Genomic DNA, 24,910 nt, shown 5'->3' on the forward strand with positions numbered 1-24,910 from the left:
GTAGTTTATACTGTATACTGTAGTATATTTCATACACAAAATGAAAATATTCTATACAGAATAAACACATAATATAAAAATAATAACATTAAAATGTCATGCTTACAACATACTGCACATTTGCATGAACAATGCACACTGAAAGCAGATATCATAAGAAACATCAACTGTAGGGCTTGCCTGTCTAGAAATGATTATTGCTTGAGAGGAACATGGAATCCCAAATTGACATTAAAAACAATGACATTAATTATAATTACTTTGTAATGCACCTTATGTGTAATGAGGGTCTAAGATGGTGGTGCCTGGAAGGTTTGGTTGTAGAAAAGTAATACTTTCACTGCAGCTCGCGCTAAATGTGTAAAACTAGCCATGGTCATCGTTATGTTCATTCTTTAGATTGTTAACTTGTGTTTGTAAAGCCATGAGGTACTAGATAACTGCTGTGCCTCTCATTAAGATGTTAGCAATCTACACTTGTGAAATTAAACTGAGGTACTGGTATGACTGTTTGTAACTATTGTTTGTGAAACAACAGTTTCAATCTCATTTCAATCTCTCGCACAACATTTTACGGTGCAAAGTGATACACACAGGTGTGTTTGTGGCCACGTTATTGTGCCAAACTGTCCGAAAAGTCTCATGTGTATGAGGATATCACTTATGTTTTTGACCCTGTGCTGGAAGAAACTGGAGAGAAGCCAGTTTGTTTACCCATTCGCTGACAGAGAGTGATTTAGCATCTTAACACCCCTTTATTTAACACAATAATAAATTAAGTTGAACTTTCAATGCAAAAGCTTTTATCTTAGGATGTAGGATTCAAAAAATATTCTGCAAATTAAAGTTCCCAACAACACCAAAATGGTTAAAATCCACCCAGATGAAATGCTGGTTAAACAATTCATGACAATGAATAACTCCAGGGTTGTGGCTGTTTCGACCTTTTTTATATAACATATTCTATGTTGAACACAAAGAAGCAGGAGAAGAGAACGGCCAAAGCAGTGTTGAAGTCAGCCGGATGAGTAGCAGGTGGGATCATGACGCTCCCCGCATTCATTTGGTGGCGCTCAGGATTACATATATATTTATATATATATTTGTTTTAAACTAGGGTTCTGAGAGAAAAGTCATTTCAGTTCTCTGTATGTGTACATGTGTAGCAGAACTGAAAATAAAGTGACTTTTGACTTTGACTTTTGATTTTATCCCCTTAACCCTTAATAGGGCACTCATTGAAATACTTGCAAATTCCAAATTTCAACCCTAGAGAATATTGGAGGATATTACATAAAGCCAGAATGTGTAAAAAAAAAACATACGAAAACACATTTTGAGAAAAAAGTTTTACGAGATTAAAGTGGCAAATCCGAGAAAAAAATATGTAGATTTATGAGATTTAAAGTGACAAATCTGGGAGAAAAAAGTTGCTTTTTTCCCACTTTTTTCTCGTAAATCTGCAACTTTTTTCACACAGATTTGCCACTTTAAATCTCTTAAATCTGCAACTTTTTTTTCTTGTAGATTTGCCACTTTAATCTAGTAAATTTGCAACTTTTTTTCTTGTAGATTGGCCACTTTAATCTAGTAAATCTGCAACTTTTTTCACACAGATTCACCACTTTAAATCTATTAAATCTGCAACTTTTTTTCTTGTAGATTTGCCACTTTAAATCTATTAAATCTGCAACTTTTTTTCTTGTAGATTTGCCACTTTAATCTAGTAAATTTGCAACTTTTTTCTTGTAGATTTGCCACTTTAATCTAGTAAATCTGCAACTTTTTTCGCACAGATTCACCACTTTAAATCTCTTAAATCTGCAACTTTTTTTTCTTGTAGATTTGCCACTTTAATCTAGTAAATTTGCAACTTTTTTCTCGAAATATTACCTGAAGTTACCAAATATAGTTCTTTGCCTGAGAAAGGGTAAAGACTGATAAAGAGTCAGACATTACAAAAATTATATTCCGTACCAATATATCTCATAAATGCTTTGTTCAACATGAATGTGTGTAAAAGCTACAGGGCAGGGAGTATACATTTTTGACTTTTGTAGAAGTTAAAGTCACCTTTTAGAATATTACTTGAGTAAAAGACTTAAAGTCGCGGATATTTACTGTACTTAAGTATCAAAAGTAATTTCTGATGTTAAATGTACTAAAGTATTGGAAGTAAAAGTGGAAAAAAAATATAATAAATAACTTTATTGTGACTTTAACAGGCTTATGATAACTCATGTTAATATGACGCACACCAAATCCACTCCTTCAATTTGCCTTTGAAGTTTTTGTTTACCGGTCTTCTTGTGAAAGTGGTAGGCCTACATATATGCAATTTGAACAAAAGTGGCAGGGCATCCTGCTACTGTATGTGGAAAAAAAATAAAGATGTATATACATCTTTATTTTTACTGTACTGAATTGTATTGTGAATGACAGAAGTACGGTCCGGGTGTTTTGATAATGATGGTTGATAACGGTGACATTTATTTATCTTACCAATAAAAATTGAAGCAATTGAAGCTCAATCTAATGCATCTGGCAACACCAAACCAAACGATAAGTCTTTCTGTAACAACATTTGCATTTGTATTGCATTTTTTGTTGATGTGTTGTCTTCATCTGGTCATTCTTGATGTAATTTTCATTTTTATTTTCAAGGAAACGTTCCATGTACCATATTCATTCACTCCTTTAATAGGTCTAGTGATTCATGTTTTTGCAAAGTACAAGGAAAGGTTGAATAGGGAATTTATTTTATTTTGAGTATATTTATTATATAATATAATATATAATATTTTTAAAATTTGAGGCTCAGTTAAAAGCACATCCAAGCTAGTTTTAGGTCACTCCATTAATGTCTAAAAGGGCTAACTTTCAATAAAATGTTTATAAAAACATTGTACACTTTTGTCTCTAGTGTATGACATTTTTCCATTATATAAACCAATATCTCTAATTATCTCTACGTTTATACTGGAGGACTCGGCATTGTACTAGAACTAAACATCGGCAATGGATGTACCATTGCAGATGTTCAATCCCAGTGCAGGAAGCAGAGTGCCTTTTGTTTACCAAAAGTAAGGAGTTGGTAGAGCATTCTCAACCTTAAGTGCTTCAGTTTCCTTTCATTGACTAGTCTGGACCAATACCCACCTAAAATAGCTATAATTGTATTTTGAGAACATTTTTTTCCCAACCTTTGGGGCATCTTTCCAGTCTGTGTTCCTATTAGCCTCCAAAACTCTGTTTGTTATTATCCAGAGGACTTCTCCAAATAGAAACGATGGAACTCAGTTGTTTGTCTGCTAAATAAAGACTTTTGAAAACAGTCCTCGGCTTTGTTTGTTTGTTTGATTTTTTTTTTTTATCAAGACATAAAAAGCAATTAAAATAGCAATCAAATCTTCAAATTATGAGAGTGATTTTAATGACAAAACCCAGAATATTCATTTAAATATTTAAGATTTAGATTACCAAAGAGAAAGACGTTACAGATAGATACTATGAATAGGATTTAGGTTTGGAAGAGTAGAACAGCTTTTTATTTTTATTTATTTATTTTTTTTTACCGCCGGTAGAACTGCAGGTGCAGAACATTATTGGCGCCTCTTGTTTATGATCAAGGTCCGCTCAGCAAAATCACTATTAGGCAAATGTCATCATGATGTGTTCAAGGTCAAGAAAAATAAATGAAGGTATAGCCTACAGTAAAATATGTGTATCTTTATATTAATAACCTAATTGAAGCAAATATTTAAAATGATTTCCAACGTTGCTTAACAAATTACTATTATATGATAGTCTGGCTAAAGCTAGACTAATCACAAATGAGATTAGTCTGGACACCAGCCATTCATTTCTCTGTAGAGGAGGTGTGGTTTACGATCCTCCAAAGCCGTTTATTGGGCGCTACGAATGTCTATCAAAAGCGCCTGTACGTAGCTCTTAGCCAATCGTATCAGTTATACCAGATGGCGTATGTAGAGAGACAGAAATTGATGTTTACATAGCAAGACTAGCCCATCTCTACTTTGAGACTAAAATGCTCAATTCTGCTTCTGCAACGTTTTTCTGCAGCATGTTCTGGCTCTGGCTGCTCACAGTCTACCGGCAGTGTTGTTGTGTGTGTGTGTGTGTGTGTGTGTGTGTGTGTGTGTGAGAGAGAGAGAGAGAGAGAGAGTGTTGCTTGCTGCTTTGCTTCTCCAGTTCTCGCTTTCTGCAAGATTATTTATTTTTTACGCCTTATTCCCCATCATGTCATTCAGCCACACACATCCACTGATTTTATGGTCAATAGACGAGCTGCTGGGGGTCTCTGGGGGCTCCGCTGTCCCCCGGCTGGTAGCCAGATCACTGGCGTTACGGCAGCGAGCGGTAGCGGGGCTAGTTGGTAGATTAGGCTTTTGCTGAGTCCTGTCGGAAGCAAAGCTAAAACATCCTTTTTTCGCGGTGAAACAGGAGTGTAAAGTCAAACGTTGTTTTTCTTTTAAAATCAACTTTCGCTCTAAACTATTTAAAACGTCATCTACAGCTAGATCAAAAGAGAGTTTTGCGTCTGCTGCAGCCATGTTGGATCCGTAAGAAAACTACAAAACTACAACCTTCCACCTGTAGAGTAGTATGCGTCATCGTCTCCCCGTTCTGTGATTGGATCCCTAAAACAGGGCTAAGAAACGGCCATCGCTGCCAGACTGCCAGGTTCGAAATGAAATCGAGCGTGCAAGGCATTATGGGTATACCCAGGCTAATTATATGAAGTAATTGGTAACAAAATTCATCATTACTTTGTATAGAATTAACTAGTAATCGCAAGTAATTACTCTATACACTAAAGATAGTAACATAAATACATTTTCTGTTTTACAATTGATTTCCATAATGTGTTTTGTATGAAAAACTTTACTTCAAGTTAATTATTTCAACAACATTTTTTTCATAGGATTCTGAAAGTATCCTTCTGACAAGTATCATGAGCATTAATGTTACTTCAAAGTGTCATTAATGTTCATGACACATCCCATGTCATGTTTATGACACGCTCATGTCACTCTTATGTAGACACCTTCAAAATAAAGTGTTACCATATCTTGCTTCACAAAGTCACAAAGGCATGTTCAAAAAATTGCCTAAGTTAAATTTTATTTTGACTTGGGCATAATAAATCCGCTTAAGTCACACACCTGACATAGGCCATTATCTTAAAGGGGTAAAATCACATGATGTGATCAACTGAGGATGTAGGCGATTTTACCATATAATAGGTGGCCGGCGTCATGAGGAGATGATTTAGGCAAAAAAACAAAACAATTTTGACAAAAAAATGACTTAGGCGATTATTTTTTAACAGTGTTACGAGTTGGTATGTCTTGTTTTTTTTATTAGACCTGTTGGACTAACGAGGAAGACTACATCCAGAAGGTGGCAGTACTGAAGCTTCAATGACGTCATGTGCCGTAAAACCTCAAAGCAGTAGAAGAAGAAGCTGTCAGCTGTAAAGTACAATCTATCCACCGAGCGACCAGTCAAGAGGAAACAAGGAAGGGAACCAAAGAGAAGAGAGAAACATCTCCAGCTAACCAGTAAGTGCACTGAGTTGAAAGCGTTTTGCTTAATTATACTGTAATTGGCACGTTATGTTATTTAAACTACTCTGGCGAATATGTTATTATTGTCAAATATTGAGCAACAGGTGCGCTAAGTTAGCGTTAGCTCTCTTGTTAGCCCCAGACTGTAAACTGAGCTAGGTTAACTGTAATATAAGTGAGCTTACTACTTATATAGTATGATTTCAGAGGAAAATAAGTAAATAAGTTAGACTTTAACGGTTGCTAACCTCACTAGCAGTCGTCAACTACCATAATATTGTTCTGCTAACGTTAAATAACGTTAACGCTAGCTAATTAGCTATTGATTTGATTGTGTGGCTTTGCTACTATGTGTTGTTAATCGTTTTTGGTGGATTTATGTCCAAGTAGCTGTGACAGTGACATTTAATTTGGTTAGCCATTAATGAAAGCTGTTTGGCATCAGCTTTTGACAGGTGGAGCTACAGTAACCGGGGAACATTGCTAAGCTAATTTAGTTTAAAGTTAAGTTACGCTAAGTTACAGTAGATGTCGGACTTGTCAATCGATGACATATCTAATAGGACCTGTCTAAACGTTGTACTTTGTGTGTTTAATAAATGAATGTGCCCCTTGTGTTGAGGCAGTGGGAGTGTTAAGGCTTACTGGAGCTACTGGTCACATGCTACCTTGTAATCCACAGATAAGCCCTGTGTGGTCGTTTTACAGTGTGAGTCTAGCTGTTTAGCTGAATTATTATTTGAGAATCTTCACCTTTTTGTGAAATTAAAAACATTTTACCTAATTAACTATTAACATGTGGTTTGCATCCTCAATAGAAATTAAAGCCACTTAAATGTTAATTTTATTGTAGTAATAGTTAAGAGAAAACATTTTTTCACCATAACTACATTCCTGCGCTGATCATAAGACCAACATGAGGGCAACCTGATTTTTTTTTTCTTCTCTTTTTGTCACATGTCAGCTTCTCACACTTGTGCTAAACTAACACACAAACGATGGAGGGCTCCCTCATCAGTGATCTTGACACTACAATGTCATGCAGAGAAAAGTGTTGAATGTCTCAGATTCTTCATGTTTTGCCAGAGTTTCTTCCCCCCTCTATTTGAGTGTGACTAATTGACAACATCTCTTTTCAGTTTCTAGAGTTTTTGGTTGTTTTTAAGGGTGCTGAGCACTCATAACCTTCAGCAACATGGGGGAACTCTTCAGAAGTGAAGAGATGACTCTGGCTCAGCTCTTCCTCCAGTCGGAAGCTGCCTACTGTTGTGTCAGTGAGCTGGGAGAGATCGGGATGGTGCAGTTTCGGGATGTAAGTGCACTGTTCTACTGTTATTATCTAGGATTCTGCTCTGAATGTCATTTTCTACCAACCACCTTTCAAAATCTACCTGTTGTTTTGGGCATTTATTTGGACAAGCTCAAGTTATCAGTGTCATTTGTCATGGCGATAAAAATTAACACATCAGTGACATTGCTGAGAAAGTGCATGCCTCTAGCATCATGTTCATCATGTGCTCACAGCTGACCCTTCATTCCACACATGAGAAAGCCCATTCCTTAAGAGCATGAGGGACGCTTTGTGCTTAGATTGTGGGATGGGTTGTAACAGAGATGTTCTGTGCATCACCAGTGGTATCTTGATACATTCTACGGATCATATGTTCTCCCCCAGATTAAAAAAAAATTATAACATTTTCAGATGTTAATATGGAAAAGGATTTTTTTTTCTTTTTCTTTTTTTTTTTTTTTTTTTTACACCTTTTTAAAAGAGTTTATTGATATATTGTCAAGATCTCTTTATTGGTTTGGTAGTCAATGGATAGCTATGTAGAATTAGGGCAGGTCATTAAACTATTGACACCAAAACCCCTTAAGATGCACCCATTCTGCTTTTACAAATTTTACTGCTGAAGAACTTCAAAATGTATCTGTTTTATTTCGTAAACATGACTGTCAGTGTTCTTCTGCTTGACTCTTACATATGTTTTTTTTTTTTCTTGCAGCTAAATCCTGATGTGAATGTGTTCCAGCGAAAGTTTGTCAATGAAGTACGACGATGTGAGGAGATGGATCGCAAACTGAGTAAGTGAGCTTAGATATATCTCTGCCTCTGCCTTTGCAGGAGCACTGGGTGAAAGTAGATACTTCTACTCAGTGTCTTGAACCACAACTTCACCTTTTTTTATTTAGTTTTCACTCTTTAAAAGAGCTATGTCAGGGCCTTTTTTTAAAGAGTTGTGGAGTGGTTCTTTATCTAGTATAAACACTTGTACCTGTATTTTTACCTTGTGTGTCTCTCTCACAGGATTTGTGGAGAAAGAAATAAAGAAGGCCAACATCCCGATAGTTGACACAGGAGAGAACCCTGAAGTCCCCTTCCCAAGGGACATGATCGACCTGGAGGTGACTGTTCTCTCTCTTTCTAATAAAGATAAACGGTGCACTTCATCGTCTACTGTGTCCCTCTGCTGACCCCGCTGTATGTCTCACCACAGGCCACATTTGAGAAGCTTGAGAATGAGCTGAAGGAAATAAACACCAACCAAGAAGCCCTAAAGAAGAACTTCCTGGAACTGACTGAGCTGAAGCACATCCTGCGTCGCACGCAGCAGTTTTTTGATGAGGTCAGCTAAACACGTAGGCCTTGCAAAACAATGTCCTCAGGTCTTTTTTTTATTTTACTAACATTGTGGTGGCCTGGAAGAGAAATGTGACTTTTATTACTATGTTGTAACCTCTTAAACCACTAAATGCTGCTCAAAAACAAAAATAACTTTTGATATGCATTGATAGGTTACTGTACAAGCTTTTCAATATATTCACTGTGGTAATGGGCAAGAAAAACAATGCTAGTCTGAAGGCAGCCATTTCTAGGTAACATTGGTATAATACAGATTCTGCTGATAAGCTGCCTACACTGATAACACACCCATACACACACAATGGTGCATTTATTGCAGCTTGATCTAGCAGAAGGTGTATCACCCGTGATTGTGTGTAGCTGCTCACATGCTCTTGGCACATTGACAGGATATGCCATTATTACACTGCTGTAATACTACTTTGTACAGATCTGATTCTGTTATACTGTTCATTTGCTGGGCAAAGCTAAGCCTGCCCACCTTTGACCGACATCAGTTCCACTTCATTGCCTTCACAACAGCACAACTAGGCTGACTTACAATGTTAAGTCATCTTTTACAAGTTGTTATGGGCTTTAATTGAGGTGAATCATTGAGCTGAACACAAAGCTGTTTATCCATTAACTGGAGAGAGTCTCTGTCTCTGCTGAAAACAAACATTGGCCGTGGCTCTTCTTCTTGTCTGAGCAGATTTCTAACACAATTGTTCACAAGTATGTATCTAAGGAAATGCAGTTTTAGTTGTGATAACAACTAATAATGTACTGACTCTCATGCAGATGGAGGATCCCAGTTTACTGGAGGAGTCATCCACCCTCCTGGACCCCAATGAGCCTGTCCGAGTGGCTCCTCTCAGACTGGGGTGAGTCTGTTTAAGGATTAAGCTTTTCTTAGAGATTTCCATTCTGTGCACTTCTGCCATCTGTGTCCGGAGTGTTACAACAAGCCAATCACCTCCCACACACAAGCTTAGTCAGGCAACAAGGGTCACTTATAGTGGAAATCTACTCTTTGGGATGTGTTAAATGTTTACTCTAAGCCTCACCAATTGGTTATATTTTGTACTGAACATCCAATGAAGCCTATGGATAATTTAAGTATTTATGTAAATAGTACTAAATATTTGACAGTTATCACATATTTTTTTTTTAAAATAAAAAAAATTCAGCCGTACAAGGAATCGTTCATTTTCAAAAAAGAAAAGAAATGGGACAGGAAAAAAAAGTTTTGACTCTCCTGCAACTGATATCGGATCTATAATATATAATATAGTTCTATGACATCTAGAAGTTATTTAGTCCGTAAAAAAGAGTGCCACAGATTATGCTGAATATATCTCCAGGCTAAAAAAAACCCAAAACTTTATATTTTTCCAAGAAAGATTTTTTTTCCTTAAAGTTTTTATGTTGCTAATATTTATTTTTAATGTAAAAAAAACAAAAAACATGAAGTTGTCAATATTTAAAACTGACTTTTCTCAAAGTACCTTTTGGTTTTAATATCCAAAGGGCCTCACTCATAAAAGCTAATGAAGCTTTATCAACACCAGCCCAGGTAACAGGTAACAACAGTGACAGCATTTCTCCATCTGTGATAGATTTGTGGCTGGAGTCATTGGCAGAGAACGTATTCCCACATTTGAGAGGATGCTGTGGAGAGTTTGCAGGGGAAATGTGTTCCTGCGGCAGGCAGACATTGAAGATCCTCTGGAGGACCCGACTACAGTCAGTTCTGTTCACTGATCTCCTGTGAAGTTAGTCAGTGCCTGTTTCAGTATTCTAATACTGTATGATTGTTCCACAGGGAGACCAGGTCCACAAGACTGTCTTCATCATCTTCTTCCAGGGAGACCAGCTTAAGAACAGAGTCAAGAAGATCTGTGAAGGGTAAGTGACTGGGTAACATTTTGTACGATTTTTAGGAAGTGTTATGTCCAACAGATCTTTATCTGTGCATCTTCTTCATCTGTCTCCAGATTCAGAGCAACCTTGTACCCGTGTCCAGAAACTCCTCAGGAGAGGAAAGAGATGCTGGCAGGAGTGAATGCACGCATTGACGACCTGCAAATGGTAAAAACACTAGCAGGGAAAAGCTACACATTGTTGACTCATTACCGCTGACTCACTTCCACAGAAATAGACAAGAACTGGTCAGTTTTTTGTTGCTGCCTGGTCAGCAAGATATTTTCAAGTGAACCTCTGAAAAAGTGTAAGTAGAGGAAATTTCACAATGCATGCAAGACATCTGCGCTTTACAGTTAATTCTCAGTCTCCTGTCTAGGCTCTGAGCCAGATGTTGCACAAATGTCTCCTCCACAGGAGTTATTTACTTGATATGAATTTTCTCCTTTGTTTGCTTTACAACCCACTGACATAAATAATGTTGGAACGTGCAATCAAAACTGCTCTTTAGGTTACTTAAGCATCAGTTACTTAAGACCCTTCCCTGTTGCTCTGTGAATTTGTCGATAACAACATGATAAATCTGCTTCCTTCCAAATTTTTCATTACTGTTTTAGCTATGGCTTTAGAAATCAACAGACCCTCCATGAAATAATGTGTTCGTTACAAAACTTATCTTAGTGAAATGTGACTGTCTGTGTACCACAGCCTCCAGTAACTGCCCGGCTGTCATTTTACCGGCAGTCCTCTCTTGTTAACACCCCAGTAACTTCTGCCCTGTAAATGGAAGGATGGATATATATAGCACTTTTCTAGTCGCTTTGTCAACCACTCAAAGCTTTACACTAGAGACATGCTCATTTACACTCACATTGATACCAGGGGAAGAGGTAAACGGTGCCACCTGCCACCATTGGGAATTCATCTTACCCAAGGATACTTCGACATATAGGCTGCCATGGTCAGGGATCGAACCACCGACCTTCCGACTGAGTCACAGCCCTGTCCGTTTGGGGAATAAATATTTTTTTAATAATAGAATTATTGGTTTGTTTTAATACACCTTTGCGACTACTGATCAACGTGTCAAAGATAAATCCTCCAGCAGCCAGAATCCATTTCCATTCAAATGTTGTTATTTAGCCTGCAGTGTTGGGTTACTCCTCAGTAACTTGTGTCAAGCAGAAGGTAGAGCCTCAGGAAACCCCCTCCCCTTCTTTTAGCTTTGCAACTGATGACCGTCTCATATCTTTTGTCGTATGATGTTAAATCCACCCACATCGTATCACACAGACACTCGCATATCAAAGATCAGGGTTTTTTTCTCGCTGCAGCCAGTTGTGTCAATTTTGTTCAATCGTCATGGACTTAGCTGTTATAGGATAATTGACATTTGTCACAGAAACAAGCTTGCACTACACAGATACTTGGGATTCGGCATGCATTCCATTGGACAAATCGATTGATACCCTCTCAGGGTTTTGCTTATGGGGGAATGCGAGTCTTGGTGTTTTGTGACAGTGTTATGCTTGTCGCTACGTGGGCATGAAGCCTGAATGACAGACTGAATGTCAAGCTATTTGATCAGCAACCAGCTATGTGTAACAGACTGTAGGCCGACAGCACAGAGCTTAAATGTCCTGCTATTTGCTGATCATGGTACTGGGCTTTAAATGTGAGTCATACAGCAGCATACCTGGGAATATCCTATATCTCCTTCAGGAAAATCTAATGGCTTAGACAGCCTGCTGCTCCATAACATTTGACTCACTTCTCACTAATCCCGTAAATGTAAAACCCTGTCTATGAATATCAAGGAATGTATGATTCGATGCTGCTATTTTTAGCAGCCTTTCCTGATTGTTGTGAACATTATAACACACTGACTTTATTTAGATAGATTTCTAGATGATAAATCTCTTTCTCAATAGCACATTTGTTCATATTTACTCACTGGAATTTTAACAAGAAGTTCCTCATTTAAAACATGATCTTCCTTCCCTTAGATCTGCTTGTAGTTTATAGAAAAGCACAGGCTCAACTGAAATCGAAATAGTTGTTTACTCTCACAACAGACATTTATCATGTCACTTTTTGGCTCCAGGACTGGAAGGGTAATGTTAATCCTCCCAGAGTTAATGTCAATATTTAGCATCACTTATATTTAATTAACTAGAAATGCAAAAATAACAATGAGCTAGAGACGAACCAAATTTCATCAAATATGAAAGATTTAATTCTGACCACAGCCTTTACTCTCCCGTCCCTTTTAAAGGTGCTGAATCAGACCGAGGATCACAGGCAGAGGGTCCTGCAGGCTGCAGCCAAGACGGTCAGGGTTTGGTTCATCAAGGTGAGGAAGATGAAGGCCATCTATCACACCCTCAACCTCTGCAACATCGACGTCACTCAGAAGTGTCTGATCGCTGAAGTGTGGTGTCCTGTCTCCGACATGGACTCCATCCAGTTTGCCCTGCGCAGGGGGACGGTGAGTAACTGAGCAACTGACTTTGTGATTAAGGAAAATATTAAACGTAAAGTGGTCTTTAGCTAATATACAGAAGGACTACCTTTAATTCATAGAAAGCAGACTCTGTTTAAAACTGGTTCTACTACACGACCAATGCAAAACCAGGAAAACCTGAACCAAACAGGTCTAAACTACGGCAGTACATACAGGATGTTTGCTGTTTATATATGTGGATTCAAATTTCAGTCCATTCACTTTGACTGATGTGTTTATTTAACTCCCAACTAGAGGAGCCTATAAGGCATGGCAGCAGTAAATACAACATTAAAGTTCTTCATGAAGCAGACACAGATCCAAAAATGGTTATTTTTTTCTTTTTAAATAAACAAAAAGCTATACTGGCTCCAACAATTCCCCATCATGGTGACCAGCTGCAGACAGCTGTTCATGGTGGACAGGAAGGTGGTGAATGAGGCTGTGCAAATCAGCTAAATTAAGCCATCCAGCTGCTCACACTGCAGGAATCAAATGCTGTTTTTTTTGGTTGTCATTTTTTTCTGATAGGCAGTTACATGTTTGGTAGTCATGCATGGCACATTGGACTAAAAATAAAAAAAGAATCTCGGGGAGTGGAGTCAGAAAAAAGAGAGCTCACCAGACCTCTGTACCCCACTCGTCATTCCTGCCTGAGGCTAGTGGCACAGTACATCAGGGACTACTGCCATAACACACCTGAATCTCTGACAGTGTTTGAGTTGCATTTTGGGTGAAGTAGGGACCAAGGTTATAATAGTTTTGGATTTTTCATTAGTTTTAGTTTTAATTTCGTTGTGAATTTTTGTTTTCAAATTCAGTTAGTTTTAGTTAGTTTTTAGAGTGAGTTTTCTAGTTTTAGTTTAGTTTTTATTTTTTGAAAATGCTTAGTTTTAGTTTAGTTTTTATTAGTTTTAGTGTTAGTTTTAGTTTTTTTGTAATAGGCTATGTGTTGGGTGCCAGATTCAAAGTGGTCATAATACATTTTGCCTTTATTTCCTTTGGTTTATCATCTCAGCCCCAATAAGGTTATTAACGGTTTTGAATTTTGGTTGGAGTGTAAACATCCCAGTCTCAGTAAACATATTCACCATGTGTTGCATGTTCAAATAGAAACACTGAATTATGAATGAAAAGAGTTAACAAAAATGAAAACTAAGGACATTTCCACTATAATTTTAGTTAGTTTTGTAACCACAAAATACAGTTTCAGTTAGTTAGTTTTTATTTTTATTTCAGTTAACGAAAATGTTTTTTCAATTCTAGTTTTCGTTAGTTTTCGTTAACTATAATAACCTTGGTAGGGACCAGGATTTGCAAAAAAGAATGTGTGGAATAAAAAAAAAATAGTTTTCTGCTTAGAAAGGTTCCTAACAGAGTGAAAAATCCATTTCTATTCTCCTTTTAGCATAGGGTTCACTGGACCATCCCTTTACGAAAGAAAACAGATTAGGAGATAATACCCACCCAAAATTCCTTGCAGCAGCAACATTTAAATTGACAAACTATTGAGCTTATCATGAAAACAAACAAATGATGATATAAACAGTCGAAGATTTGACGGTTAAGTTTTACCAAGGCAGACCCACGTCAATAACAGCAGTCTCATAGCACTGTTGTTGTCTTTTCCTAATTCCATAGACATTCCCCTTCGCATCTTTCCTTCACTTCAGCGTTTTCCATCAGGAAGGAAAAGTGGTTAGGAAAAGACAGGACATCAGTTTTGGACTCTTTGACTGCAGACTTGGTGTAGCAGCCTGTAAGGCATGCCTCTACACTCAATTTATCTCTCAGCTGTCTTTATTCTGCTCGTCTTGAAACTCAAGGCCAGGGTGTAATGTGTCAAGATGTCATCTGTACCACCACTTTCACCTTTCTACAAAGTAGTCCAGGCAGGCTGTGTATACATTTTTATAATCAATAATCACTTTATTAACATTAGATTTTAAGGAAGTCAGCGGTGTCAGGTTGGACCAGTAATAGGCTGTGAAAGTAGCATGATACGTTTTGTGTACAGCTTCTGCATTCTGGCACATGATCCCATTCGTAGTATTAGACATCTGTCTAGATATTCCAAGAGGGTCTGTGAAAGAAAATGAATAATCTTGTGTTGTGTGACATTTTGTTTGCTTTAGGAGAAGAGCGGCTCCACTGTGCCTTCCATCCTCAATAGGATGCAGACCAAGCAAACCCCACCCACCTATAACAAGACAAACAAGTTCACCTCAGGCTTCCAAAACATTGTGGATGCTTATGGAATTGGCAGCTACCGTGAGATTAACCCAGGTATGTCTTGCATGTTTCTCTGTACAGCCCTTAACCATTGAAATTGTCAGTCTATATATATATATATATATATAGCCTGTTTAACCAGCTGCCTCTGGTTTTAAACGGCGTGCTGCCTCGTCATCACCCACTGTCACCTTGTTTGACTTGCTGTTCATGATGTTTCACCTGCCACAACGTCCTCCCCTCATGTGATGCCTGCCTCCATTGTCTCCAGCGCCATACACCATCATCACCTTCCCCTTCCTGTTTGCCGTTATGTTTGGTGACATGGGCCACGGGGTGCTCATGACCCTTGCTGCCCTGTACCTTGTGTTGAGAGAGAGCCGACTGATGGCCCAGAAGAACGATAACGAGGTATGGATGTCATTGTGGCCATCTCGTCAGCTCCTACACCATCCTTATTATTTATACACCAACAGGCCCACAGCTGTGAATTTGTGATTCTGCGGTTTTGTGTTCATAATTGCAGAGATCAATAACAAATAATAGTCTGGTTCATTATATACTGTCTATGCACTTTATGTGTTTTTTATGCACATTGTTCATTGCACCTTATTTGTTTCATAGCATTTTTATACTGTATATTCATATTTATTCTGCACTGCAATTCTATTCTACTCCTTAATACATACTCCTTCTTTAGACACTTTATTTTTTATTGTATTTTATTGTATTTTTATATTTTATTGGTTGAAGTATGCCTAGGTTGTTCTTTTTTATTTAATTGTGTTGTTATTGTCTCTGTGTGTAATGCTGCTGCTACACTGTAATTTCCCAGCTTGGGATAAATAAAGTCTATCCATCTATCCATCTATCCATCCATCCATCTTCTTTTAGAAACCTACTTATCTCTTGTTGTTCTTTGGCAGATGTTCAGCATGGTGTTCGCAGGGCGCTACATCATCCTGCTCATGGGAATCTTCTCAGTGTACACTGGGATCATTTACAACGACTGCTTCTCCAAGTCCCTTAACGTGTTCGGCTCGGGCTGGAGCGTCAGGCCCATGTTCAACGAACGGGGAGGGGCCAACTGGACGTAAGTGTCGTCTGTGATCACTGACTGAAGCTTGAAACCTGTGACTGCTGAAGTTGTGCAGAAAGTCACATGACTGATCCGTCTTCTCATCCTTTTCAGGACTAGTACACTGGAAAGTAATAAAGTTTTGCAGTTGGACCCGACAATCGATGGGGTGTTCAAGGGGCCGTACCCCATTGGCATCGATCCGGTGAATATTTTTCTTTGTAATCTGTATTTTCTTTCACCCGATCGTGGTTACTTGAGATTGCTGATGAATATGGAAAATGGAGATGCAGGGGCTCAGCAGGTGGATGTTTCTGGTGGAAATTCTTTTTGTAACATCTTAGTCCTGATAGTAAGTTAGTTAAAATCACATTAATAATGATATCGGGGGCAAAAAATTGTTGATTATCTATTCAGTCATCAATATGCAATACAGACGGCACAAAGTGAAGTCACTCCTTTACAAATTATTAACAATATTCCCATAATATAAAAAAGGAGATTTCCACGTGCAATATAAATACCGTGAAAGTAAAAACTGCCTTTAAACAAGCCTTCAGGACTTCAGGAAGGTTGATATCACAAATATGTTATATATAGATAGAAAGTGATGCTACAGTGTAGTTACAGTTATTCTCCGGCTGCAATGATTGTGCAGAGATCCTGAGAATGCAGATATGAAAGACCCGAAAAAACACTGACCAATCGGGGCAGAATGAGCTTTTTTTGGGAGGTGGGCCTTAAAGAGACATGCTGAAAAGGAGCATTTCAGACACCGGGTGAATCCAGACATATTTAGACTGTATTATTACCGTATTAGAAAAAAAAATGTTTTTTGTACTTTAAATTATGTAAACATCTTTTAATAGAAACCCAAAATACAAGCATGAACCTGAAAATGAGCAGAATATCTCCCCTTTTAATATAAATATAAAGGATAAAGGCCACTCATCTTTGACCCTTTTGTCTCTCAGATATGGAACATTGCCTCCAACAAGTTGACGTTCCTGAACTCGTTTAAGATGAAGATGTCTGTTATCCTGGGAGTCATCCACATGCTGTTTGGAGTCACACTCAGTCTCTTCAACCACCTGTTAGACTTTCATCCAACATTTATACATTCATTTGTTCTTGCTTTTCCCTTTGTGAACATTGGCATTTATGCACAAACTGTGATTCTTTGTGATTCTCTGCAGGTATTTCAATAAGCCGCTGAATATCTACTTGGGCTTCATCCCAGAGATCGTCTTCATGGCCAGTCTGTTTGGCTACCTAGTCATTCTGATCTTCTATAAGTGGCTCTCATACGATGCAAAAATATCGAAGGATGCTCCCAGTCTCCTCATCGCCTTCATTAACATGTTCCTCTTCAACTACAGCGACCCCAGTGTCAAACCTCTCTACAGAGGACAGGTCGGATACACTTGTTTGATTCATTTTAGACCAAAATATGGATAAATGTAACAAAGCGAGCTTATTCCTATGTCCTGTTTTTTCTTTCTCTCTCTTCTCCCCTGCAAAATGTAGATGGTCATACAATCACTCCTGGTGTTAATCGCCTTGGCTTGTGTTCCACTCATGTTAATAGTGAAAACTCTAGTGATGCGGAGACAGTATTTGTGGCGAAAAAATCTGGTAAGATGGAAGTGGTATTTCTTTAAATAACACGTTTTAATCAATTACAATCCCTTTTAATATGGTTATTTTACCCCTGTCTTCTATGTCAGGGTATGCAGAACTTTGGGGGGATCAGAGTGGGAAACGGCCCCACGGAGGATGAAGCTGAAATCATCCAGCATGACCAGCTGTCGCAGCACTCCGAGGAGGAGCCTGAGGTAAAAGAGACATGTTTCCGTTGGTATCACCATCTTTTTACCTGACTGCATTTTCTTCCTCTCGCTCACAAAGCTGGAGAAGCAGCAGAGTGGGGATGGAAGCAAAGGTTACAGGATCTCCTTGCATCTTTGAATAATTCAGTCCCTCAGCCACAGTTAGAGACAGAAATCGATACTTCATGTTTCCAATTCCACTGTTGCAATGAAAAACATCAATTATGGATGAAGGGCCGATGTGGCAAACGGGTTGAACGAGCTCCACCCTTAGATTGTTGTTAATGCTATTGAGAGATTATGTTAAAACATGTTGATCACCTCCTGGAATAGTTCTGTGTTGCTTATGTCATCCACTTTTTTTGCTCAGTTGCTTGTAGAATATTCAGGCTAATTCAGCTTTTTTAGGAAATCAGACTAGTCGAGTTGTTTCTTGTACATCCTGATGTGCCTTTATTTTCACTAGCGTTATTAACCTAATGCCATGCCACAACAGACATTTTTATTGTTTTCTGTATACTAAACACAAGGGGATTTTTTTCGCAGTCTGGGATGTGTTAATGATTAACAATCTTTTTTTAATGTATTTTTATTTTTTGTGCAGTGACGCATTAAATAAAATTGATTCAGAAAAACATCTCCCCTCTCAACAGCTGCAAAAATAATATTATAATATTATAATATTTATTAATACTATTTTTCACTTTTACTGAGTTGGATTTTTTAACCAATACCAGTTCTAATCAGACCTACAAATATTAATTAATTTTTTTTTTTTTTAATGGATTTTGAATGAATTTTCAGTGCCACTTTCAAGGATTACATGAAACAGAAATTGAATTACTTTCTGAATACTCAATGCTCAAGAGGGAATTAATTTTCTCAATCTGTCTGGAATATGTCAGTGATTAGCAATTATGTCAGTGATTAGCATTGATTTTGATGCATATCAGTACTCTATAGTTCAGCAGCAATAATAACCCCAATGTAAACCAGGAAAATGCATGTATTTGCCTTACAGTACAAACATGAGGAAATGGCTCAATCTGATGTTAAATAGTAAAAACTACAGTTTTGAAGACGGGGCTCCAGATTAGAAGCCTGATCCAAGTTTTATGGGTGTCAACTGGGACATCTCTGTTCTTAAAGGTCCAAGTGTCTGTGTTTCGGCTTCACAGTTTATTATAGACCTATTTCTATATACCTGTTATAGGAGCTGAGGTTGAGCTTTCAAAATTTGAAGAAACACGCCGAAATGTATGCCATATGCATTAACACAGCCAACAAAAAAGTCCCTAGTGAGGCAAAAAAATACACTTTTTTCTAAAATACCTTGACTGCACATGTGAGCAGAGTGTTGTCATCCTGTATTGCTCACCCTCCTTCCTTTTTGAAGTGTATAACTGATTTTTCTCACTACTCTTCTGTTTACTAATGTCTGTCTGTCTGTCTGTCGACCTGTGTGTGCTGTCAATAACCAAGCGTTGCCTTTTGTCACCTGCTGTCAAGGCCCACGAGGAGGAAGAGGTAGGACAGGAGCTCACACTGCGCCTCCACCCTGCAACCTTTCCCCCTCCTGTCAAAGTGCATGTGTAGCGGTTCTGTCTCTTTCTGCCCCTCGCCATTGCCTGCTGCTTTTAGCTCTGTGTGTGTGTATGTGTATGTAAGTGTTAGTCGCGGTGTTGTCGGTGTGTTCCAGGACACTTGTTGGGATGCAGGGGTTCCTCAAGTGGTGGGCATCAGTAGGCCAGAGCTTCCTTACAGTCCCGGTGATGTGCATGAGGGATCAGCAGGGCAGCTGATGCTTTGGGTTCATGTGGCCCAAATACAACGGTTTTCTCTTCTAATTTAAAGGGGTTTTGTCGATCTACAGGGGCAAATGGCTTTCTTATTTTTAACCTGAATGGTCATGCAAACACAATGAACCAGACTCCTCCTATGTGGACCTCAGGACCTGTCATAGAGATGTTGTTTTCTTAAGATTTACCATTTAATTTTCTGTCTGTCTCACAGTTTAACTTTGGGGATGTGGCAGTGCATCAGGCGATCCACACCATAGAGTACTGCCTGGGCTGTATCTCCAACACCGCCTCCTATCTCAGGCTCTGGGCCCTCAGTCTGGCTCACGCACGTAAGTCACACTTTTCTTCCTTTTTTTTTTTTTTTAACAATATATTTATTGACATTTTCTTACATAACAAAACAAAACAAGATTACAAATGGACGATACACATACACATCACAAACATCCACTTCTCAGCCACAAAACATTTCATAATTCAATGCCTTGAATGAACTCATTAATCCTGATTTAAGGTTTACTTAACTGACTGCTTATTCTTCTTCATTGTCAATTGTCAGATCAATACCGTTAAGAAACACTTTAAACGGTTCCCATATTTTTTCAAACAAATCCTGCCTTCCTTTTCGTATGTATGTCACTCTCTCCAAAGGAAAAGTTGTGAGCATTTGCCTCACCCAATACATAGCATTCGGTCTGCTGGTCTTTTTCCAAAACATTGCAATGGCTCTTTTAGCGTGTAACAGACACATATCTATTAATATTCTTTCACTTTTGTTGTATTTGTGACCTTTTGGATAAAGTCCTAAGACAAAAAGTGCAGGATCCATTGAAATGCTTTTTGAAATAATTTTTTCTATTGCCTCTTTAACCTCCTCCCAAAAAGATTTTATCTTAGTGCATTGCCACACACAATGGAATAATGTCCCTTTCACCTTTTCTTCCTTTTACTATCAAGGTTTGATTGTAGATTAATACAAGAAGTGAACGTCTAATGCATGCACTCATCAATGTGCTTTCTTTGTCCCGTGCACAGAGTTGTCAGAGGTGCTGTGGACCATGGTCATGCGCATCGGCTTTTCCACCAAAAGCTTCGCAGGTTTCTTCGTCGTGACCATAGTCTTTTTCTTCTTCGCTATTCTCACAGTTGCCATTCTTCTCATAATGGAGGGCTTGTCAGCCTTCTTACATGCACTGCGACTGCACTGGTAAGTTGACTGTTGTTTGTTGTGGCATTTGTTTTTGGTTGTTTATTTCATTTTCTTTCTTTTTACCCTCTTCTTAATATTATCTTTGGTCTCAGATTCACACGTGGAGTATCTTTTTAGGGTATTGGTTTATGAATGCAATGTTTTTTTGACAGAAAATACACAATCCAAAACTTAGTCCTGTAAACCACAGACCCACAGTGCCATCTGCAGGTGAACACACACACACACACACAGATGAGAGGCCACTGCTTGTTTGTGGTTATTAACAACAGGTGACTATTTAAGCCCATTTCTTTTAATTTAGAGAACCAGGGGCAGCTTCTTCTCTGCATTTCAAAGGAAACCCAAATAGGGTGAGGGTCCCAGATTGTTCTTAAGGTGTAAATCAAGTGTTTATAATATTAATATGCTCAGAACTACTGCAGTGAAAATTGAAATAGCATCTCTTAAGAAAACAACAGATTTAGAGGATCCACTGGTTACTCTGTTTACTTGAGATAGTTACAATGCTGAGACTTCACAACAAACTATAAAACAAAACATTTACCAGAATGTATAAAAATGTAACAAGAATATCTAGGTTTTGAACCTGTAGTGGAGGCTGCTGCTCTATTGGTACCCATTAGTTCCCTGGTGCCAGACAACAAGGGCGTGTCTCAATTAGAAGTTAACAAATTGCAGTTCCCCATCGCCCACTCTCTTCCCTGGCCTGTGGCCTGGAACATGTCTGGCTCCAGTCACTGTTGTGCTTTCCATTTTCGCTGCATGTGTGGCATGCAGGACAGTCTACGACTCCTCGCTATGGCACCAATGAGCCTTTGTTGTCTCCTCATTAATGTCTTTGTCAGCCTTTGCTGAATGTCATCCTGGTTTTTTTTAATCCCCTGGCACATTTACAGAGCATGCCTGTGTTGCAGCCACTCTCTTCTATAATTGTCCTTTACACAGGAATGCTGGGTGACTCAGCTTTCACTGAATGGCTTTCAGAGACAATAAGGTGACTTTTTGAATGCAGAGAATATAATTTAAAAAACACCCGAGATAATTCATTTTCAATGATTGCATAATGATGTCATTTGGTTATGTAATGTAACACATAAGGTCAGGTTACCAAAGTAGATCTAGAGAAAAAGTTAGTTGGTCTCTCTCTCTTAAAGGGATAGTGCAGGTTTTTTTTTTTTTTTTTTTTTTTGAAGTGATGTTATACGACGTAATTAGCCAAAGTGAGTGTATTACCTCCAGTAAATGGAGTTCAGCACACCCTCACACTGCCTAGGAGAGGTAGGAACGAGCTAAGAAATGTACTGCTGTGGGGGTAGCAGCAAAACATATATTATGCATCTAAAAAAGTTGCAACTAAATTTAGTCTATCACTTTAAGTGTACACTTAATTTAAAATATGTTTTCTTCTTTACTTTGCCTTCACACAGCTTTGTTTAAGTTTGCATAAATTGTTATCTATGCTCACTGTAATGCCACCAGACTCCTGTGACAAAAACACTCATTTTACCTTGCAGAACACAGAAGTTTTCTGCCTCCCGCAGAATTAATAGTTTGTTTGTATTATTGTGTGACTTTGGTGTTTTAAAGGGTTAGTTCAGATCCACTAAAATCACACACTAACATAAACAAAGTAACCAATCAAGGCAGTTGTAGACTTGGAAATACCTTGTTCTGCAAAGACAAAATACTGTTGTTGTTTTTTTTCAATGTAGTCTGGTGGCTGTAAAGAGAGTGTAAATGGCTTCAGTTCCCCCTGGCAAGTTAAAGTGGTGAACATGTTCTGAATCTAGTTCTTAAATGGAAACAAGATTTTTTGTTTAGGTGATCAAAACAGATTTTACTGCTGCTGTCCTATCCACAGCAGTACAGCTATTCGCTTCCATCCACCATCTATTGTAGGCAATACACTGACTATGAATAAGTAATTCCACTTCAAAATATCTGAAATTCTCCAAATAACTATTCAATTCTATTAAACTGTCTTATAGTAAATGCAGAGAAATTGCAGCCTCAGCTAGCTAAAAGAAAGTGTGAGCTCTGAATTTTTGGGAATGGAGCAGCGCAGGAAGTTACGAACAGTTATATTTTAAAGAGTCTATCCCCCCTTGTCCACTTCCCTTTACACCAGACAGCCTACAGAATGGCAGGTATTCATGGCTCCTTAGTTTAAAGGTCATCCAAACGTTACTTTGCATGGGCCTTTTTAAAAATAGAGCCTGATCATTTTCCAGAGGGGAAGAGGCTTATGTGTCTGACCCCGGAGCCAGGTCCAGACGCGTCTGTGCTCAGGTGGGTGCAGACTGTGGAATGAAGAGCAAGGGTCATCAGCCACAACTGCTCTGCTCAGCTAGCCTGGCTAACACCAGACTATTCTCAAATGAGGTCTAGTCTGGCAACGAGCTATTCATTTCTCCGTAGAGGAGGTGTGGTTTACGATCCTCCAGAGCCGTTTATTGGGCGCTTAGAATGTCTATCAAAGCGTCTGTAGGTAGCTCTTAGCCAATCAGATCAGTTATACCAGATGACGTAGTAGAGAGAGAGAGAAATGGATGGTTGTTGTGTGTGTGTCTGTGAGAGAGTGTTGAGTGTGCAAGATTATTTATTTTCACGCTTTATTCCCCCTCATGTCATTCAGCCTCACACATCCACTGATTTTATGGGCAATAAACAAGCTGCTGCGGGTCTCTCGGCGGCTCCGCTGTCCCCCGGCTCGTAGCCAGATCACAGGTGGTGACGGCGCTAATCACCGGCGCTACCGGTGATCTGGCTCCGAGCCAGGGGACAGCGGAGCCACCGAGAGACCTTTCGCCTTTCAACTTTCGCTCTAAACTATTTAAAACACCATCTACAGCTAAAGACAGTTTCGCGTCTGCAGCAGCCATGTTGGATCCAGAAAACTACAAGCTTCCAAGTGCCGAGTAGTACGCGTCATCGTCTTGCCGTCCCTCCCCGCTCTGTGATTGGATCCCTAAAACAGGGCTAAGAATCCTTCCTGGTTTCCAGACCCTTTCGCAGTTCGAAACTAAATTTGAGCGCGCAAGGCAGTCTGGGTATACCCAGGCTACTGCTCAGCATTACCCGACCTGAACTCTATCATCACTGTGGCGTCCTGGTCATTTTGTTGTGTTTGTTTTTTTTTGATTGGACCTTTATTTTCTTAACAGGGTGGAGTTCCAAAACAAATTTTACACGGGCCAGGGCTTCAAGTTCCTCCCTTTCACCTTCGACAGCATCCTGGATGGGAGGTTCGAGGAGTGAGATCCAACGAACTCCTTTTCTTCTTCTATTATTGTCACTCTCCTCTTAAGAATCTGTGTGGTGTTGAATAGTGATTTTTGTGCATGTATGTGTGTGTGATGCAGTTTCCATGAGTGACCCTCCATCTGTCAGACTGACACTTGTTTTAAACTTCTCATCACTTTAAGGAATCAGATATCTACTCAGAAATTACTATTCATTCATTAATTCATTCATTCCGCAGAAAAAATAGCACTCTCTGTAACCTGTTATGTGTCTTGTCTTAGTGAAGTCATTTTGTTTTACCTGTGTTTTATGTAGTTTAATATTATTTATGCAAATCTTTCCTTTATAAAAACCTGCATTTTTTTCCGATGTGGCAGTGTTGCACTACCAATCAGAAATGAGGTGTTGTGTGCAATCATGACTGATGCGGAGAGAAGTGACAGAAGTGTTTACAACCTTGTTCTGCACAGGACATCTCACACAAACCCACTTTGCACATGCAGACACCTTTATCCCACTGTACACTGACCTCACACACACAGCTATAAAGGTCCAAAGGGAATACAGTTTAACTTAAAATGAACCGACTGTTTAATCCTGCATTGTGCGCTAACATTGCCATAAATACCCTTTGTGTTTAGTGATCTTTATTGTTCTTTATTGATCTACACGGAGAGAATGAAGGGGAATCTACAGTGTCAGTCTTTTGTTTTTCCTCATGCTGATTTCATACATATGTTAAAGTTTAAAATGTCATATGCAGAAGGAAGTAAATAACGGCACACAACAAGTTAAATAGAATCATTCCTCACAAATCATTTACCACTCACATTAATTGTGGATCTCTGTGTCAATAAAGTGGAAAAAGATGGA

General features: G+C 38.7%; 1 protein-coding gene across 2 annotated transcripts; it reads left to right on the plus strand.

Annotated features, from left to right (window-relative positions):
* Positions 1-5,449: 5,449 nt before the first annotated feature.
* On the plus strand, positions 5,450-24,910 carry atp6v0a1a (ATPase H+ transporting V0 subunit a1a). 2 transcript variants are annotated; one of them, XM_059347951.1, is made up of 22 exons: positions 5,450-5,585; positions 6,731-6,903; positions 7,598-7,676; positions 7,900-7,997; positions 8,090-8,218; positions 9,016-9,098; positions 9,834-9,960; positions 10,040-10,122; positions 10,212-10,305; positions 12,413-12,625; positions 14,776-14,926; positions 15,144-15,283; positions 15,799-15,965; positions 16,065-16,155; positions 16,925-17,043; positions 17,147-17,363; positions 17,478-17,585; positions 17,678-17,785; positions 19,262-19,306; positions 19,793-19,910; positions 20,617-20,788; positions 23,959-24,910. In XM_059347951.1, exons 2-22 carry the CDS (start codon positions 6,787-6,789, stop codon positions 24,050-24,052), a joined length of 2,553 nt encoding a protein of 850 aa, XP_059203934.1. In that variant the 5' UTR covers positions 5,450-5,585; positions 6,731-6,786; the 3' UTR covers positions 24,053-24,910. The 2 variants fall into 2 exon arrangements, with proteins under 2 accessions (XP_059203934.1, XP_059203935.1); XM_059347952.1 differs by lacking the exon at positions 19,262-19,306.

The sequence above is a fragment of the Centropristis striata genome, chromosome 13 (genome assembly GCF_030273125.1).
Source record: "Centropristis striata isolate RG_2023a ecotype Rhode Island chromosome 13, C.striata_1.0, whole genome shotgun sequence".
NCBI classification, from domain to species: Eukaryota; Metazoa; Chordata; class Actinopteri; order Perciformes; family Serranidae; genus Centropristis; species Centropristis striata.